Below are 19,303 nucleotides of genomic sequence, written 5' to 3'. Positions count from 1 at the left end.
GATTAAGTTATAAGATTTGTTCTAACATTAAGTTTAGGAGCGATTAGGATTGTTTATTCTATTCATTGAGGCTTAAGATGACGTTTTCTCTACGAACCGTCTCTGGGTACCTAGAAATAACATTAAAGTTTAGGGGGCGATTGGGATTGCTCATGTTCTTCAACTTCATCATGTTCCTCAACCACATCATGCGGAACTTCCATCATCTTTAGCACCACGTCCTTCATCTTTGGCATTAAACACTTATGTGGGTCAAAAGGGGATCAACTAGCTTCTTCAGTGATATAACCTCAGCAACCTCTTTTGTGATCAAATGATAGGTTAAGCATGATTGAGTCCACATCTTCATCATAGCCTTCACCCGAAGTACTTCCCTCTTCGTCATTTTCCTCCTCAATCCAATGGTTCGATGAAGTGATCAACATATACACTAACTTTTCCCTCATTAGCGTCAAGGTTGTAGAACTCACTACTCACGTGTTCGGCCGACTGTCGAGTAGCAAGTACTCGGATTCGGTAATTCATGTAGAAATATTTTTAGGAAAATTATATATGTCAAAATCATAAGTTGATTGAAATATATAACAAAATTAAATACATGTGAATATACAAAAATTGAAAAACACACAATGGTCACACTTCGTGAATAATTACTAAATATTTAAGATATATACTTAGTAATATCCACATATGTGTATGTTATATAATAAATCATTAAGTATATTATACACATTAATCATCGAGTTGGCTGAGTTTTACAACACTGTTCGCTTCAATAAGGGGTCGATCGTGGAATACTCGGATTCTGTAACTCGCCTCGGTAAGGGGCCGAGTAAGAAGTAATCGGCCAACTCGACGAGTTTTGCAACACTGATTAGCATACACAATGTCAAATCATCAACATATTCATCATCATTTCTTAGAGTTGCCAAGACAGTAGTAGACATTATACACTTCTCCTTAATCAATATTTCAAGAAAATAAACAAGTCATTATAATCCATGAAACTGAAAATCAATATCCCTAACAAAAACTTTAAGTGGGTTGCAATGGACATAGGCTTTGTACCAAATACTCATTTGTACCGAATGTCAAGGGTTGAGAACTTACTTTCCACTTTTTGTTGGAGGAACACCTTTGCTTGTGTTTGATTAAAGTGTACCAAAGTTATAGAATGAAATGAGGGGAAAGCCGTAATATCCACGTAACATGTTCCTAATATCCGCATAATCTTTCTTATTTCCAAATAATCAAAGTAATTGCATAACCCCACGAATGCATGTTAAAATGGCATTTTCTTTAACAAATTATGTAAGATTAATGGTAAAATATGTACAAAAATAATGTTTGTGACTAAATGCGTACAAAAATGAAAAGTTTGTTACCTCTCAAATCATTTTCCCTTTTTTGAAACAAGAAGTCTTTACTTGACAAAATTTTCCATTTAAATAACCAAAATTGCAAATCTAAGACATTTACATGCAAGAATAAATGCTTATTACAAACGAGAGCTAAATAATACAGATGATTCTAGAAACCTATTACACTTCATTGATTTCTTGGCGGCATCGATGGCGGATCTCTGCCTTGAGGTGGCGGTGGAAAGGATCCGAAGTCAGGATACGGATAGCCACCTGGCGGTTTCTCTTGAGGTTGTATGGATAGCAATTGAGTCGAGTCACCAACTACATCAGCCCATCCATAGTGAGGTTCCGCCCTTCAATCAAATACACAAAAATTCAAGTTCAAAGCTCGTAAATTCGTAATAGCAACGTACTTTCATATATAAAAAATAATAATTTAAAAAAAAAAAAAAAAAGGACTTACTTGTAATATGTTTCCTCATTTACAACGATATCCCAACTTTCCCCGGTTGTGCTTTTGCCATATTTGTGCACCTTTCTGATAAAAAGTAGAAAAAGAATAAATATAAATAAAAATAAACACTGTGAGATCACGAGACGATATAAATAAAATAAAGGTTGTTGAATAATTTGATAAATACCCGTTCCCAAAGTGTTCTTCACCCCATGTCCTTGACCATCCTGATAATATATCAATGCAACAATCAAATTATTATACATAACAAATTGATTAAAAAAAATGCAACATATTAAATGTTTAAATGAAAATCTTGAAACTGATTTCTCTCAGAACAGTATGGAGAAGAGGGTTACAATGTACACGTTACTAACCCATAATAGCAACATACTTATATTTCATTAATACTTTATTCCTTTTACCAATATAAGGAATACACAATTTTATGCCCATAACAGCAATATACTTATTTAGATTTACCCATAATAGCAAAGTACTTACATTATTTACCAATAATAACAGTATGTAAGTCATACAGCAATGTACTTACATTTCCATTTCCTTAGACATGATTATAATGTACTTACTATTCTTTGCCAACAATGGCAACATATTTACATTTTTTACCAATACGTACATTGCCAGTATTGGTTGCAAATTGTAACTACGCTATTATCAATAACACAATGCTATTTACTGATAATAAATAGCATTGTATGATAATCAATTCATTTGATGGAAACATAAGTAATTTTAACAAAGATTTCTTAGAAAATGAAAATGTCATGGTTTTCATTGGACCACAGGAAGGCATGTGTTGCTCCTTTCATCCAACGAAAATGGCAACAATTTCCAAGTTGAGATGTGCATCCAAACTAAAAGTTCTTTCCTTGCACAAAATTTCAAACGATTATCTTTGCTTTATGTATTTATCATTGTGATGTTTATATGTTATTAATGCTATTGATTATCTTTGCTTTATTAAAAGAACTATATTGTTTCTTAATAGTATAGTCTTTGTAATCATGTTATAAAATTCGAAAAATTGGAGCAAAATGTGTTGGCAGTTAACACAAACAACCCAAACCCATTTGACGCGTTGCCCACCCCACCAATTTGCCACCTAGTACACATGATGTAGGTGGATCCAGAAAATTGATGACATTGAAGGGTATTTGAGACCTTTTTACTAATAATCAAGAGTAAATGGAAGGAATAGGATGAGACATACGTTCACCAGCAGGTGTGACATGCCATGTCTCTCCTTGACGAGATCCAACACCACCAAAAAACTTCTCCTCCCATTTGTCTCCCCATTTCGTCCCAATTTCAGTCTCAGCCCATTTGTCTGTCCTGAGAAAAACAAACAAACAAAAAACAGTTTTTTTTTTTTTTTAAATGAATGGAATTGGAAGCTAAAGAAATTGAAATCTTGACAGAAAACAGAACGGAATTCAATTCCATGGATTTGGTGACCAAGCATGTCAAGGAATGGAATCTCGAATTCCAAAGCCAAAGCATTCATTCGTAAAATATAATTTCATTGTTGATGGCTGAAAACATACATTATACATACCATTTAAGAACGGATCCCCTTCCATCATAATGCTCTCCCCATTTTTCCCACCATGACTGCTCATTTAGTCTACCATACTTATTTGCTCCTTTTTCAGTCGACCCTTTCGCATCATATTTTTCCCACCTACATTATTATCATTATTAAACATAATTAATTTAATACTACCTTTTTTATTTTGTTAGTCCCCACAACAGGTTATATTGCATTTGGCATTCATTGACTATTGGACAAAAGATTGTCATGTTTTTGTCCAACCCAAAAAGGTGGAACAAGGTAGGACAGAGACTCATTTGTGCAAAAGACATAAATACCCTCCTCATGAAAGTATGTCATGGTAACATAAAATAAAGGCACCAATCCAATCCATACCAGTTCTCATACCATCCAGCATTTTCTGTGCCTGATTTTGCTTGTTTTTGTGCACTTCTTTCTATCCTTGCTATATTACTACATTTCCAAATTGCTAAGAAAATAGTTTTGGTAATTAATATTTAGATTTAGAATGCAAATACAAATAATTTTTAACCTCCATTCATCTTGGTGAATAACTTCTCGCCATGTTTCCCACCATGAATCCCCTTGAGAGTTCCTTCCAGATTTCTCAACACCTACAAATTACCAAATTTTAGAATATCAACAAATAGTAGTAAATAGTAAATAGGATGGATACCTAGCTCTTTGTATCCAGTCCAGTCACTTTTCTCCCACCACTGTCAAGGAGAATCAATAAATCCAGTTAAATCTATCCACCTGGGATCATACTTCACAAGGTCATCAAAACAAATTATTCACACCAATCATAACCACTATAACTCAGAATCACTTAGTGTCACATGTTTTCCTTTTTAATAGCATGTTCTTAATACCAGAAGAGGCAACCCATAATACTAATGTACTTACATTTCTTTACACATAATAGAAACATACTTACAACTCTTAATTTCAAGAAAGGTAACATATAAGATATACTATAAATTAGTATTAAATACAGGAATTAAAATAGTAATACCGATTCTTTCCATTTTGAAGAGGCATCACTGCTTTGACCACCCATCCTTGTCCATCTACACCTATATCCATTTTCACCCAAGTCCTCTCCACTTTCTCTATACCAGCTACTACCATCCTCATTAATGCCAGATTCATTAACATCTTCAGTTAACAAATTGATGCCCATGTCCTTCTCATTTGCAATACCCGTATCTAACATTAAGAAACCAGTAAACTCCAGGGGTTAGATTCAAGAAAATACCAATGTACTTTCATTGGTTTGTTTATTATAGCATCCTACTTTAAAAAATCTACCCAATTACAAAGCAATTTTCACTGATGTAGTAAGAAAAACAATTTAAAGTACAATGCTATAAGTGTGCAGAAGAAAATAATTGAAAGTACAATGCTGTAATAGAAAAATATGAAAGTAGGATGCTATAAATAATACACAATCTTTACCTCTTTTTGGTGGAGTGTCACGAGACTGTGGCCCAGAATTTCTAGAGGTACAGCGTGGAAAAAACTTTTCTTGCCTTGAAGCCAGCTGAGGTCTGCAGCAATTAGAAATTCAGAAAGCAAGTAAAACCTCAAGTTTTCAACCAGCAATTGAGTCAATTTTAAATGCTTACAATTGAAATGTCATTATTTAATTGGAGATGAGTTTTGAATAAAGAAGTAAGAACACGTATATTTTTTTGAATCTCAACAATCAACAATGAACAACTTTACTACTTCAAACTTTATGCCTTTAGCATAAAATAGCTTATAATATATAAGCACAAAAGGCAAGAGACAGAGTCAAGTGGTCCAAAAGAATCAAGATTATCAACCTACATAGATATATCAGGTTGAAGTATTGTTAAAGATAGCAAATATAATATTAATAACATGCCATTTATAGAATTATGTTATGATGTTTTGCACCAAATGTCGTTTCACTCATATTAGTGAAGTAGACCAAAACCCTGTTATGAATTGTGGAGATTGATGTTTTAAATAACATAATATCACATGTGAATTTCAATTGAATGGCAGATTGAGTTATGTTGCTCAGATGAAAATGAAACCACTGAAACACTCACTATCAGAACAGAACAATCAAAGTGATGAATGACAAAGCAAGAGATGCTGCCAATAATGATAATTTGTGATAGCTTTTGCACATTTTATTAGTTCATTAGTCCCATAGTAAGTGTTCGTTTTCCAAAGAAAAATCAATATTCAACTTAGGTTTCAATGTGATTTTTTTAATTGCTGTCCATCAAATTGTAACCACTTAAATCATACAAGAAGCACCAGAACTTTAGAAATGAAAAGGGTGTTCAAATGCCTGAAATTTCATGGTAACAACCAATTTAGTATGTATTAATTCGGCCATTAAATATATAAAATAGACACTTTTTGCAAAATCTAGGGAGTAATGCTTCATATCCAATTGTCAATCCCAAAAATTGAACGATTTGAGATGTCAAACCGCCAAATTGTCACTTTTTTCAAGCTAAAAGGCAGAATTAATTCATTAAAAAATTATTCGATTAAGATGTGCTACAAAAGCCGATAAAGAGGGCTGAGAAAGGGGGACAATCAAATTGAATAAATTATGATGTCCATTCAACTGGAGCATTGATTAGTACAATGGTGCCCATTACCTCATCATCACCATCACATAGCAATTATACACACACGTTAACTAAAAGAAGCGAACATACTGAGATGAAGCAAAAGACCATGCAGATGAAGCTTGTACTCGAACTTTATGAACCTTCTTGCTCAAATCACTCGGCCATTCTTCAATTTTATCCACGCCCTTACGTCCGGCACCAATAACAACACTCCGAATCGGCACAACCTTATCGGAACAGCAACATTTAAACCTGAAACCACCTCGTAGAATCAAAAGCTTCCGCTGGAGTAACAACGTGGGAGGGAAATCTACTTCCCGCAACCGCAATGCAAACGGCGGACGCGGCGCACCGGAATTTAATGTCATTGTCGAAAACTCAATTATAATTCATACAAATTCCATTAGCAAGTTGAGGTTTTAAGTAACTAAAACCCTAGTCGGTTCTTAATGAATCCAGACACTTCGCAACCATTTTTAGAAACTTTCTTCTGTAGTCTGGTTAGGGGACTGAAGGAGATTCGAGAGAGCAATACGGAGCTTTAAAGACAGAAATCAGAGGCCTGAAATCTTTGCGAAATGCGAAGTGAGGATTTTGAGAGTGTGTGTTTTTGTGTGTTTGTGTGTGAGAGAGATAAATGGAGATTCACCTATCGTTTCCGTTGGTGTGACGATGGGGAAATCCCGGAGGTTAAAGAGTGGGGTCATTGTTGTTGTTCCACTATTTTGTTTACACGTGGCAACAGTTATAGGTCGAATAAGTTCTTCCATAAGTTCTTCCCTCATTAAATAAAAGTAAAAAATCAAAATTAAATAATCGACTTTCAATATAATTTTATTATATGTTATTTTCATATTTATGTTTAAAAGGTTTGAATGATAACCTTATTGTTATAATAAAATAAACTAACCGATTAATTAATATATTTTTATTATATCTCATGCACCAATTTCATATGTTGGCAATGTCTAATTCTTATATAATTCTATAGACTTTCACATATAATCTCTTCTCCTGTTTTTATATGTGTACGACCTAATTAATGTAATTATGTAGAGTGCAATTCTTTATAGGACAGAGAAGTAAAGTTGACATTTGGGAGCATTGACTTGAACAATATTAAAAGGTACTGATGGTTTCAATGTATTTGTGTGTAAAATTGTTTTCGAGTAAGTATCAATCTATAGTTTGATTTATCTTATTCTATAATGTCATTAGAGAGGTAAAATCATTGTTTACTGTTAATTCGGGAAGGCACTGATGGTTTCGGTGTCTTGTTTGCTTATTTCATTTTTCTAATGGTGCTAAAGTATTAATATGCTAATTAGCATAATGGAACTCCCTGAAAATGATGATAAACTTTCACTACTATTGTGGAAAATTTATACATGACTACTTGCATTTTTAGATATTTGCTCTTTCAGTTTCCATTTATATTAGCAAGCAAAGTGCTTTAGTGTGGCATATATGTGAAAAAAACAATTAGTTGTCTACATTAGTTTGTAATTTTTGGTTGTTAAAAAAACAACCATCACAAAAGGTGAACTTTTTCAATTGAATTTAGTTAACATTCCATTGTATTTAATGATGATTTGAATGGATCTAAAGGTTCTTGCAGGGTATGCAACTTGTAGTGATGAAAAACCACAAAGTTGATTTCCTCTATAAGGACAGGTAGGTAATTTCACATCTTACATATTTGGGGTAAATCCAAATAACTAATAAGCTTCATCGCATAGTTGGAACTTATCTTTTTAAGGTTGAAGTGTGGCTTCATTCCAACGGAAGGAAAAAATATTAGGTTATTCTGTCATGTGTAGAAGTCACCAACAGGCAACAACATCATGTTGTTTGATACATTATGTTTATAAATCGCAAGAAATGACATACTTTATTCTTCATACCATTATATACAAGGTTGCTTACTTTTTCACTCATAATAGAATCATAATTTCGCTTTTTTACCATAATATGTAGCAATTTTTTCACATTTTTAGATATGATAGGAATATTTAACCCGTAAAATGTATACTTTCAGTTATTTGTTTACCATAGCATCTTGATTTAATTTTGTTCTATTAGCGAGATTGTAGTTTAAAGAATCTATCAAGATACAGCAGATATTTTGATAACATTTTGACAACTGCTTGTATATTTACACCAAATTTCAATCAAAATATATCTTCGAAGGGAAGGGGCATTCACAATCTCGGTTTCTTATAACAACATTGTATTCTCCCATGGTTTATTTTTCATATCATTGGAGATGATTATTGCAGTATGGCCATGTGCTCTCGCTATAGCTACCTTGGCTAAAAACAACAAATAGAAACCTGCTTTCGTTCTATTCCATTAATTTGGTAGATTTTTTCAAAGTGCAATGTTGTTATCGGTGAAAAGGGAAGTAAGTTACCATGTCTTGTATTTAACCATAAATATTTTATATGATATCGTGTTGTGTGGTGATTTATATGAAATGAAAATATTTTATGTGATGAATACAAAGGATGTTACTCAAATTCCAACAGATTACACTTGCCGAATAGGAGGAAGAGGGGGAACGAGGTTGTGATTGGTTAGTTTGGACTTTACTCAAGGAGTTTGTGATTGGTTAGTTTGGACTTTACTCGTTTGAAATTTTGGTATACCAATTTGTTGGTTTCGTTTTGAGTTAACGCAGAAGGTATTTGCTACCCATGGCGTCATGTTTTATTCGGTTGGAATTTACTTTTCCATTATGCTTGCGACTATGCACTTTCATCTGAATTTGACCCTTCAGATCAGTTGACTTTTTTTGGTGGTTGACTGGTTTTCTATTTCTTATGAGCTTCACAACTCTCCATCAACTCAACAAGAGGAAATGGCATATAACTTAAAAGCATAAGCATTCATATTATCAAGTCATGATTTCAGACCTATGAATGATTACAACAATCTTGCAAAAAATATAAAACACGATTGCCATTTACTTGTTCATTATAAGAATATAATTTCATTTTCTTTTTCTTATTAATGCTTTGACATTGAAATTTCATGCATTTAAAGCAGAAAATCTTTATTTTTTTAGTTACTGACAGATTATACTTTAGATTATGGTAAAAAAAACATATCATTATCCTCTGTGGATCGTGCTTAGCACAGGCTCAAAATTTTCTAGTATATATATATATATATATATATATATATATATATATATATATATATGTCCGGTACCACTCTCAGCCTAAATATACCCACATAGTACAAACCACATTATTTTCCATGTTAAACAAAAAAGAACCTTATAACAAGTCTATCAATTAACATATATTTCACTTAATTATAAGTAATTTTGTTTCAATACATCATGCTATAATTTTTTTGGCTTAACCCAATAAATCAGATGGTACATATTAAGTTTAAAAACAGCCATGTATAGTTATTCATATTAGAAGTTTGTCCCGTTAAGTAAAAAAAAAAAAGAAACAAAACTCTAAGAAAACATAACATGGAAACAACTTATTATTCAATAGTAGTGAAATATAACAAATTCAAATATAATTTGCTTCCCGCGTGACAAAAGAACAGGACAATGTTAAGAACAAAAATCCTTAAAAAAAGCTATATCAATAAACTTCCTCAAAATTCAAAATACACATTGTATGTGCAAAGGGTGTGTTCACTTTCTTGGGAGATGAGACTTTATCGACTCCACAACGACCTGTTTTTCACAAAGAACATAATATCAACCTCATAAAAATAATAAAATGTAGAGTAAAATTTATTTACTGTTTCTTTTTAACTTAATGGAGATATCACTTAATTCACTAATTATGTACACCATATACGAGTATTTGTTTTTTACATAATATATAAAGAACGATTAAGGCTGTGTTATATATTATTGCAGTGTAGTGTTTGGTGAGAAACTGCTAAAGTAGCTTATAAGCTAGTTTTTTAAAATACTATTTCAGATAGCTTATTGATAAACTCATAGAGCTTATTCCACAAGTTTGATAAATATACCCTTATATGTCATTTTGTTTGTCGTCTAGCTTATCAGCTCGTTTTTACCAAATGCTATTACTCTATCAGCTACCAACTAGCTTTTCAGCTAGTCTGTCAAACATAGGCTAAATAAAGAAAATCAGGCTTATTTTTCCTTTCCAATAAGTGTGCTATCAATTTCTTAAACATGTTTTATCCATATATAGTTTTGATGTAAAGTATATGAAAAAGTAGTGAAGTTTGACTGTTTGACTAAAATAGAACACAGAGTAGATGTCTTACCCTTCCATCATAAGATAATGATGCAAATATCCAAGGCTCCCGAGAACTCCATGACAAGCCTGTGTTTTCAACAAATGTTATCAACTTAATGCAGAAAGAAAGAACGACTTAATAAATAAAACAATCCCTAACTTTCTACAAATTTACCCTCAACTATTTTTTATTCTTCCAATATTCCATCATTTTCTCAAATATTCATTAAACATAATTTATCAATGGAAAAAAAAAAACAATCAAATTACCATAAACACTGTCCTCATAGTCATTGTATGTATGGAGCAAAGACTCCGTCCATTTAGTAGTGGAGTTAGACAAGCTGTAAAAATAAAAATAAAATGGTAAGGGGGACAAGGGCAAATACGTACTTTTGAACTGTATTCATTCAACACAAAATGACAAAATATAATAAGAAAAAAAAAAGACCTATCAGATGTCAATTCATCGTTGCTAGCAGGAGCAGCAAACCACAAGTTAACAGCCGAGTCTGTTCCTGCACTCTGCATATACACAATGTATGTCCAATTATAGCATCATACTTTCAATTTACTTATTTATATTACATTTGCTATAATAACTGTGTACATTTTTCAAAGCACAATGTTGTAATAAGAAAAAAAAGGCTATAATAAACAGATAATTCAAAGTATGTTGCTATTTCTTGCATTTACATAAGTGAGAGAGAGAGAGAGAGAGAGAGAGAGTACAAGAATGACTCCTTCATACTCAGGATTACTTCTAACAGACCAAGTCCTGCATAAAATGAATGAAAAGAAAAGAGTCAAATGAAAAAGTTAGGTAATCAGATTACAAAAAATGATAATTTATTTATTTTTATATCAATAATTAACAAAATATAATATTACCAGTGTGAATGTCCAGGGAGCTCTGCAACAGGGGCCTTCGACATTCTAAGATCCCATATATGAATACCAGATTCATCTGCAGCTGTTACCTGTATTTTTTTTTACAATATTTAATTACCATAATATAATAGTTATGTATGATGAACTTGAATCAAAGAACTTACAAGCATATGTTTGTTCTTGCTATCATAGTCTATATTACGAACATGGGAATACTCAATTGAATTTGTTTTCCTGAAATTTGATAAACATGCATCTAATTAGTAGTACTTCAAAAGTTCCCAAAATTCATAATGAAATCAAAGAGAAAGTTGCACAATAAACTCAATTTTTTCATTCAAATGAGAAATTGTTGAAGAAACAAGATCTTTTTTCTGCATAACTAAAGAGGGGGAAGAAACTTTGACCAAAGTCAGAGCATACTTCATAGTCCGTAAGTCCCAAAACTGGATAGATGATTCAGAAGTCGATGCAACAACATTTACATCATGTGGGTCCCATGCTCCACCTGAAATATGATGAAGCATCCCAGCAGACTCCTGAGATTGTACCTATATATATATTTCATGTACAAGAAACTTTCTTAAATACTAGAAAGTTTTATATTGTAGCTGTCAGATTTTCACATTTTGATTAGTCTAAAGAATCTTGCTCTCTTATACCTGTGCACTCTTCTTGGAAGAATCTAAGCTCCAAAGAAAGATATTCTGCTCATCAATACTGATCAACTTATCATGTCTTCCAGATGGCCACCACAGCACACTGTCATTATAAATATGATCATAAATAAGACATTACTACATATAATGATGCAAATTGCAAATACAAGAAAGGAAATCAATGGGCTTTTAGGAAGAAAGAAAACATAACTCACCACTTAATCTTTGAACTGTGTGCATCGAGTGAAGCAATGCATTCCAACTGAGGAGAATTTGACTGGCCATACAGTTCAGGTATCTGCCAAACAGCCGCTTCATATGATTCACCTTCAACAGCAAGATATTAACAGGAATCTTTATACAACGCTGAACTCAAATGAGATACTTTTTCAAAACACAAATGTAAGTCATGATTGCAATCATGGCTTAAAATTGGCAAACCTCAAAATTCCAGATTCATAATGCATTTCCCTACCTTGACCAAACTAGAATCATATCTGTTACCAGTATCTTTGATCAACAAATCCTATTAGAGCTACTTCTCTAGTGAAACAGATAAATTCTTCTGGATTTTTATCTAGATCTCACTCTTAGCTTAGTTTAACCAAGTCATTTACTGCTTATAACCACGAATATCACAATCATAATCCCAATTAAGAAGATAATAGATTAATTACCAGAAGAGAAGACGGTAGAGAAGATTCGTTGATCAAAAGGGCAAGAAGCAAGGTCCCATATCTCATTCGGATGGGAAAACAAGCCCTCGCAAACAAGTTCCGTACCACCTGATGAAAGCCTAATCAGATGCACCTGAAACAAACAAAGATGAAGAAGTTCAATCCGACCAAAATCAAAACTCCACATATACAACATTAACGCAAATCAGAGATCAAATAAACAACTCAAAACCTCATTTTCTTCTTTGAGACTGAGAGTACCGGTGAGGAAACTGGTGTGATCTGTATCGGCTTTCACATCCGCTATACATCTTGCCTGTTAAAAAAAGTTAGAAATCGAGTAAATGCCGATGTAAAGTGTGAGAATTTGGAGGACAATTATAGTGAAATGCAGATCGATTGAAGGGGGATTTTGGGAGGTTTTGGGTGTGTGAATGGGGTTAGTGTGATCGATTTTCACCTGATATTTGAGACCGTAACCGATTCCAGTTGATCCTCCTTGCATTTGAGGAAGGATGTCTTGATTTTTCGTCAATCAGCTGATGAAGATCTTTAGGGCTCTTTCTACAGTTAAAACTTGCACCTTACAAACGACTTCGGACATAATTTAATATTTAAATGGTTTCTTTCAATACAAAAAATGGTCATGTTTTTTTAGTTTAAAGGCCTTTTGATAAATAGTTTTTAGTTTATTAGCTCATTACTTATTTGTTTATTGCGGTGAGAATAAGTATTTTTTTAAAATGTGTTTGGATTAACTGGTGGGAATAAGCAATAAGCATTTAAGTGTTTGGCAAAATAAAACAGCTTATATGAGTAAAATGAATAATAAGCAATAAGCAATAAACATTCTCCCATTTGCTTATTAAAATTAGCTTATTTTGCTTATTCCTACCACAATAAGCTTATTTTTTAAACATCCTATCCAAACACTTAAATTAGCTTATTGTGGTGAGATAAACAAAAAACTAATAACCAGCCATTTTTTCTGTATCCAAACACCCCGTAATAGCATAGTTTTATCATTTATGTCTACCTTCACAATTTCGTTCTTTTCACAAATATATATATATATATATATATATATATATATATATATATATATATATATATATATATATATATATATATTGAATAACATAAAGACTACAGCAATTTACAAGGAAAATACTTACAAAAATACTAACTGATTTGACATGACTATACACTTGTTAATTTTCAAAATGTCTCAATAGTATAGGGATAAGCACTTTGGGAACCGAATACCCGATAACTAAAATAAACAGATATATAGGACCGACAGCTAGGTAGGTTAAAAGGGTACCAGTTCCAACACCGGTTTTTGGGTGCTAGATTTGGAAACTGAAAACCAAAAAAATGGATATTTGGAAACCGAAAACCACCTTGATAATATGTAGTTCTAGTCCGGTCTAGGGTTGGTTCCGGTTTTTTTTTGGTCTGTATGCTTTCACCGATTTTTCATCCACTTGTCCAATATTATTACTCAATGAAATGAAATATAGCTCAAATTAACTTATTTTTACATAATTAAATCAACATTGCCACGATTAACTCAAACGAACTTATCATATAATATACTTCAACCCACAAAATAAAAACACAGCCAACGAACATTTTACAAGGAAAATACTCACAAAATGCAAAAACGAAAATCTGTCTACTTTCATACATTCCTACATTGCCATCAAAATATTACCACAAACAACAAAAAAAAAAATACAATAAAAGATATTTAAAAAAAGTCTACCAACACGTTTCTACAAAGTTACCCTCAAAAAACCTAATGTAAACCAAAGCCAAAACCTTCAAACAATACCCTTTTAGTCAGGGACCAAACCACTGTATTCCTTGTCTTCTGTCAACTCTAATTAACCTAAGCCCCCGGTGAGCATTAACCTTCTGTACAGTCCAGGGTTTAGAGTTCATGGTTTTTTCTTGGGTAAAAGGATAATAACCGGTAATATTATTAATGAAACAACAAATATTATAGAGAAGGGTTCAGGATTGGGTGTGGATGCTTATACCATGTGCTTCATGACTTGTACTTTTAATACCTATTCCACACATGGAGAGGAACCGAAACTTAAAAGTTAAAACCAGGATTATTTAATCCGAAAGCAACTCTTCAAGTTCAGGTAATTCAGATATCAAAGGATCATCATCAAGACTTGTATCATTGACTAAATGTTGAAATTGAGGCCCGATGAGATCATCATCTTCGTCTTGATCCTGATCTAACGGTTCAGATTCGTTTTCGGTATCTTGATCGGGGACTAATGATTCATCGGTGGGGTCGATGAGATTGTTTTTACCGAATTTTCGAGGGAGTGATTCGAGTTTTGATTTGGCTTCGGGGTCTTCGCATATACAAGTGGCAGGGTTTTCATGGAATTCACCTCGCCCTGGTCTTACTTCTTTTGGCTCACCCATGAAACCTCTTTGATGTGTTCGTACGCGTGATGAGAATTCTTCCCATGTTGTGTTTTCTCGGTTTAGGAATAAACGGTAGAGTTTTTTAGCGTTTGGGCGGATTGTTGGTTTGTGTCCAAAGTATCTCCTGTTATATATTAAAAAAAACAGTTAGTGCCACTGTTTAAAGCTATGTTTAACAGACTAACTGAAAAGCTAGCTGCCAGCAGATAAAATGACGTTTAGTAAAACTAGCCAATGGGAAATGTAAAACGACATAAAAATTATAATTTTTTGTCCTACCCAACAAGGTGGGATGGAAACGCGCTCTCGATATCTTGTATGTACAAAAGACGTAAATGTCCTTCTCATCCTCATCATAAAAAATAGTCCTGTGAAGCTCGTCTTGTCCCGTTCAATCTAGTCGTGTCCCGTGTAACAAAAGCAGCCAAAGGCTGCGTTTGTTACATAGGATAGAACTATACGAGACTGGACAAGCTTTACAGGGCTATTTTTGATTATGAGGATGACGAGGGCATTTACGTATTTTGCACATACAAGATATCGAGAGTGTGTTTCCATCCCACCTTTTGGGTAGGACAAAATATTATAATGTTATCAGTCCCGGTCCCACTCTAATGCATGTCAAACACAGTACAACCTTTTGTTCTATGCTGACAAAATTACAATGGTTGAAGTTGAATCAATAAATTAATGACAAAATATATTGTGTTTTGATAAAAATAAAAATAAAAATACCTTCGTCCGGCTAAAATTTTTGCCATATTTCCGTTGTTATTGGTAACGAAAACGTCACTTTCATCGCAGACTATGAAATCAAGTGCAGCCATACGAGAAGAGAAGGAGGAAAATGGTTCAAGTTCTTCTTTAGGGGCAATTGTGTCTTTTGAATGAATGTTGGGGAAGAGTGCTCTCAAAGGAGCCAATGTGTCATCTCCACCATATACTTCACCTGAAGCCACATAAAGATGAACATCTTTGCTATATCCAAGTGCTCTCAGCATTAGACCTACTTCTTCAGGTGTAAGTGGACACCTCCCTTGTCTCCTTTCTTTGTCCGGATTGTTGCTCTGTAATTAGTAATGTACTTTATTATAGCATTTGTTTCACTTTGGATAAAGTTGAGGTCAAAATTATCTTTGTTAAATTTATGGTTATGGGGATAGTTTGGACATAAATGATTATAAGTAAGGATGAGGATTAAGTGCTTACATGTAAAGTTTTCCACCTTTTTCGTATTTTACCGAGTTCTTTTCTTTCCTTCTCTCCACCACCATAATAGCATCCTGAAAATGCAAGCATATCAGGTTCAAACCTGTATTTTAAAATGGTCAAAGTTGTAGTTAGCACAAAGAACGCAACTTTTCAAATCACTCACAAAATAAATGGTAAAAGTAACTTAGCAATGCACTTACATTTATTTGTGTATTATAGTATCCTACTTTCATTTGTTACTATTACAACATTGAAAAAATATACCCACTTGTAGCATTATAACTTTAAACTTTTTCTTATTATGATATTGCTATAATTAGGTGGACTTTTCTACAATGCTTTAATAAACAAATGAATAAAAGTAATTTGTTGTTTCTTGCATTGAACCCTAGAATAAAATCATCTAGATAAGGGATTGGGAATGAAAATCATATTGACACTAAAACTATTTGCTTAAGTGCATACCTCAGGTGTAAAGCAACATAGTGTTTGCCCATCTTCCTCATTTGGTTGACCAACTTTTGACCCATTTTATTTATAGGATCAGTGAACCTTAAAGCATGATAATTTACTCTACATCTAAGCTTTTGCAAATCAGTCTCCAACTTGTTAGAAAGTCTGTAATCAAATTTGCTCAGCTGAACAGCCTGCACAAGAAAAGAAATCATAAATTTATTTAAACTTTAAAAACCATTAACAGCCAGCCCTAGCTTTCTAGAGCTATTTTCAGTGACTAAGGGCATTCATGTCTTTTGCACACAAAGTAGTGAAGAACACTAATGATGTCATTAGAACTAATGCAAGACACTATATGCTTATAAAATACACAATGCAGAATTGGAGAAGATATAACTTACATGTTTCTTCAAAAGCACAGGGAGTACACGAATCTGATAGCATCTCTCGTTACACTTTCTAGGAACACGCATATTATAAGGAGTCCAAATCTTGCCTCCTTTCTTTGGAAGTTCTTTTATTACTTTCACATCTCTTGATAGATGTGATATAAACCAATCAACATCAAAGATCTCTGAAAAAGTACTGTAAAAGAAAAGAGTATTATGAGTAACCTAGCATCCTTCCAAATTATATTATGAACCCATTCATGTATATAGTATGTATGTGCAATCATTTCTCTGTGACTAACCTAGCATCCTTCCAAAAAGACTTCTGGTCTAGTTTTGGAACAACAAGAGTAGCATTCAGAATACGTGCAGCAACAACAGCATCTGTAATCTGTGAAAATAGGAATGTACCATTTATAGTTGAGAAATTATAAGAAAAAAAAAAAGATTCTATGGTGCATAAAATCAAAATTAAGTAATTGTACAAATTTAGATTTGGTAAAGAGATAATGGGACGATTGGGACTTACCCCAGTTCGTTGTTGGTTTAAACCCCCACTTGTGGCTATCAATAGGTATCGATTAGGATATGTGACTGTTTCCACTTCTGTGATTCAGCAAAACATCCAGATCAAACATACATTTCTGGAAAACTCCAAAAACTCCTGTATTACTATTTACTCAGATTATTCCATTTGTCACTTACTTGGAAACTTATTGCTAGCATTACTACATCCAAAATAAAATTTCGACATCCTTGTATTCCATAAACTTCGATCATTTCCCATCCCACCACTGATCTAGATCCCAAATCATGAAAAAGTTGCATCCAAATTAGTTAATATGACAAAAGCCAGATCCAATCGCGATTCCAAAATCACACTATAACAATCCAAACTTCCAATTTGAACAATGACAAAATTAACTTCTTTGGCAAAAAAAAAATAAAAAAACCAACCGGAACTTTGAAGAGTGAATGAACTAGAAGTGAGTCATCATCGGACTGAAAAAAAAATCATCACTGTAAACTTAACAATTGGTGAAATGAACGTGTTCTTTTATCCATACATAAACGAATACAAGTAGCAGCGAGTGTAATATTTAGAAATCAATTACCGTCTTCCGCCGTACAAGATGGTGGGGATGGTCAGGGGAAGGTGCAAGCAGGGAGATGAAACCGTACAGGATGAGAATAGCAGCGGAAATTACAGAAATAGCCGGAATAAGGTAACGGAACCGGTTATGAGTGTTGTGGTGGTGGTGGCGCCGACGGTGGATAGCCATCGCCGTGGTGGTTTCTCTCTCTAAAAACAACTCCGTTTTAGAGAGAGAAAGTAAATGAAAAGGGAGGGAACACGATCTATCTACTACTGTCAGGATTTATGATTAATTTTGGGGAGGTTTATTCGTTTTGGGCCTTGAAGACGAAGAGAAGAAGCCATTTTTAGAAGTGCCTATTTTTCTGTAGTTGGACTTTTCGAGTAGGGATTTTTGCTTTTGCTTTCAATATATCTAACTTTATATATATGTACAGAGAGAAAACTTATTTTATATATAAAAATAAAAATAAAAACAGTTTCACGAAAAGCATTATATTTTTAACCTATATGAAAATAAAACCCATTATTTTATTTTTATCATTTAATAAATCATCCGTATTTCTAACAGTTTTAGACAATCAATAAATATTTAAATGAAAACTTTTCATAATCTATCATTTTTTACATGTAGTTAATTTGTGATTATGAAATAGTATTTGTTAAGGTAAGGATGAAAATAGGTTGATTGTTTATTAAGAACATATCAAAATCAAAAATTTTGATTTTTAACATATAAAATCGTTTTTGTTTTGTGTTTTCTTTTTATTTAGATTTTATTGGTTTCTTTATGAAAAGATGTTGCTAAAATTTAATTAAAAAAACCACGTAATTTCTTAAAACATAAAAACACATGTTGATTATGTTTAATAAAAAAGGTAAATTACACAGATGGTCCTTATGGTTTAGAGTAATTTGCATGTTTGGTCCTAAAAACTTTTTTTAACCCGTGTCATCCCTAATTTATATTTTTGTTACACGTTTGGTTCTCATCTAACCTAAAAAGACTATTATGCCCTTATTAATTTCTTTTTTAATTTTCTTTTTATTTATTTATTAATTTAAACTAAAAAAATAAAAATAAAAAGCAATCTCTTCACCAACCCACCCCTCCCCCTTCCTTCTTTCCGTCCTCTGTTTCCTTCCGTCCCTTAGCTCTCTTGAAAGAAAAAATGGCGGACCCTAAAACTCTCGATCCTCTCTCTGCTCTACT

General features: G+C 33.0%; 3 protein-coding genes across 4 annotated transcripts; all 3 read right to left on the bottom strand.

Moving 5' to 3' along the window:
• Positions 1-1,422: 1,422 nt before the first annotated feature.
• On the bottom strand, positions 1,423-6,690 carry LOC145086006 (protein EARLY STARVATION 1, chloroplastic-like). Its single transcript, XM_079023718.1, has 11 exons — positions 6,103-6,690; positions 4,853-4,944; positions 4,410-4,603; positions 4,071-4,110; positions 3,927-4,008; positions 3,770-3,847; positions 3,398-3,523; positions 3,053-3,174; positions 2,006-2,045; positions 1,828-1,902; positions 1,423-1,717 (listed from the first exon to the last, which is right to left on the bottom strand). Exons 1-11 carry the CDS (start codon positions 6,381-6,383, stop codon positions 1,549-1,551), a joined length of 1,299 nt encoding a protein of 432 aa, XP_078879844.1. The 5' UTR covers positions 6,384-6,690; the 3' UTR covers positions 1,423-1,548.
• Positions 6,691-9,488: 2,798 nt separating this feature from the next.
• DWA2 (DWD (DDB1-binding WD40 protein) hypersensitive to ABA 2) lies at positions 9,489-13,100 on the bottom strand. Its single transcript, XM_079023716.1, has 13 exons — positions 12,944-13,100; positions 12,716-12,799; positions 12,484-12,616; positions 12,022-12,133; positions 11,810-11,909; positions 11,571-11,698; positions 11,312-11,381; positions 11,148-11,236; positions 10,989-11,034; positions 10,708-10,781; positions 10,527-10,600; positions 10,285-10,343; positions 9,489-9,715 (listed from the first exon to the last, which is right to left on the bottom strand). The coding sequence occupies exons 1-13, from the start codon at positions 12,986-12,988 to the stop codon at positions 9,674-9,676; spliced, it is 1,056 nt and encodes a 351-aa protein (XP_078879842.1). The 5' UTR covers positions 12,989-13,100; the 3' UTR covers positions 9,489-9,673.
• A 951-nt stretch (positions 13,101-14,051) lies between these two features.
• LOC145086004 (O-fucosyltransferase 16-like) lies at positions 14,052-18,472 on the bottom strand. 2 transcript variants are annotated; one of them, XM_079023714.1, is made up of 10 exons: positions 18,110-18,471; positions 17,952-17,996; positions 17,700-17,793; positions 17,524-17,600; positions 17,297-17,385; positions 17,007-17,190; positions 16,615-16,796; positions 16,147-16,249; positions 15,673-16,004; positions 14,052-15,061 (listed from the first exon to the last, which is right to left on the bottom strand). In XM_079023714.1, the coding sequence occupies exons 1-10, from the start codon at positions 18,275-18,277 to the stop codon at positions 14,611-14,613; spliced, it is 1,725 nt and encodes a 574-aa protein (XP_078879840.1). In that variant the 5' UTR covers positions 18,278-18,471; the 3' UTR covers positions 14,052-14,610. The 2 variants fall into 2 exon arrangements, with proteins under 2 accessions (XP_078879840.1, XP_078879841.1); XM_079023715.1 differs by lacking the exon at positions 17,952-17,996 and having other exon boundaries at positions 18,110-18,472.
• Positions 18,473-19,303: the final 831 nt, after the last annotated feature.

The sequence above is a fragment of the Lactuca serriola genome, chromosome 2 (assembly GCF_051521515.1).
Source record: "Lactuca serriola cultivar US96UC23 chromosome 2, Lser_US96UC23_V15, whole genome shotgun sequence".
In the NCBI taxonomy this organism is placed as follows: domain Eukaryota; kingdom Viridiplantae; phylum Streptophyta; class Magnoliopsida; order Asterales; family Asteraceae; genus Lactuca; species Lactuca serriola.
The sequence above is the reverse complement of the archived record's forward strand: the minus strand, read 5'-3'. Positions and strand labels throughout refer to the sequence as shown.

Coding starts and splice junctions, on each gene's coding strand:
- DWA2 (XM_079023716.1), bottom strand. CDS start 12,988: ATGCAAGGAGGATCAACTGGAATCGGTTACGGTCTCAAATATCAG. Junction 12,800..12,943: donor GTTACGGTCTCAAATATCAG/GTGAAAATCGAT, acceptor TTTTTTTAACAG/GCAAGATGTATAGCGGATGT. Junction 11,910..12,021: donor CACAGTTCAAAGATTAAGTG/GTGAGTTATGTT, acceptor TTATAATGACAG/TGTGCTGTGGTGGCCATCTG.
- LOC145086004 (XM_079023714.1), bottom strand. CDS start 18,277: ATGGCTATCCACCGTCGGCGCCACCACCACCACAACACTCATAACCGG. Junction 17,601..17,699: donor TGCTAGCAATAAGTTTCCAA/GTAAGTGACAAA, acceptor GCTGAATCACAG/AAGTGGAAACAGTCACATAT. Junction 15,062..15,672: donor AAAATTTTAGCCGGACGAAG/GTATTTTTATTT, acceptor AATATATAACAG/GAGATACTTTGGACACAAAC.
- LOC145086006 (XM_079023718.1), bottom strand. CDS start 6,383: ATGACATTAAATTCCGGTGCGCCGCGTCCGCCGTTTGCATTGCGGTTG. Junction 4,604..4,852: donor TGACACTCCACCAAAAAGAG/GTAAAGATTGTG, acceptor TCTTAATGTTAG/ATACGGGTATTGCAAATGAG. Junction 1,903..2,005: donor GAAGAACACTTTGGGAACGG/GTATTTATCAAA, acceptor ACTTTTTATCAG/AAAGGTGCACAAATATGGCA.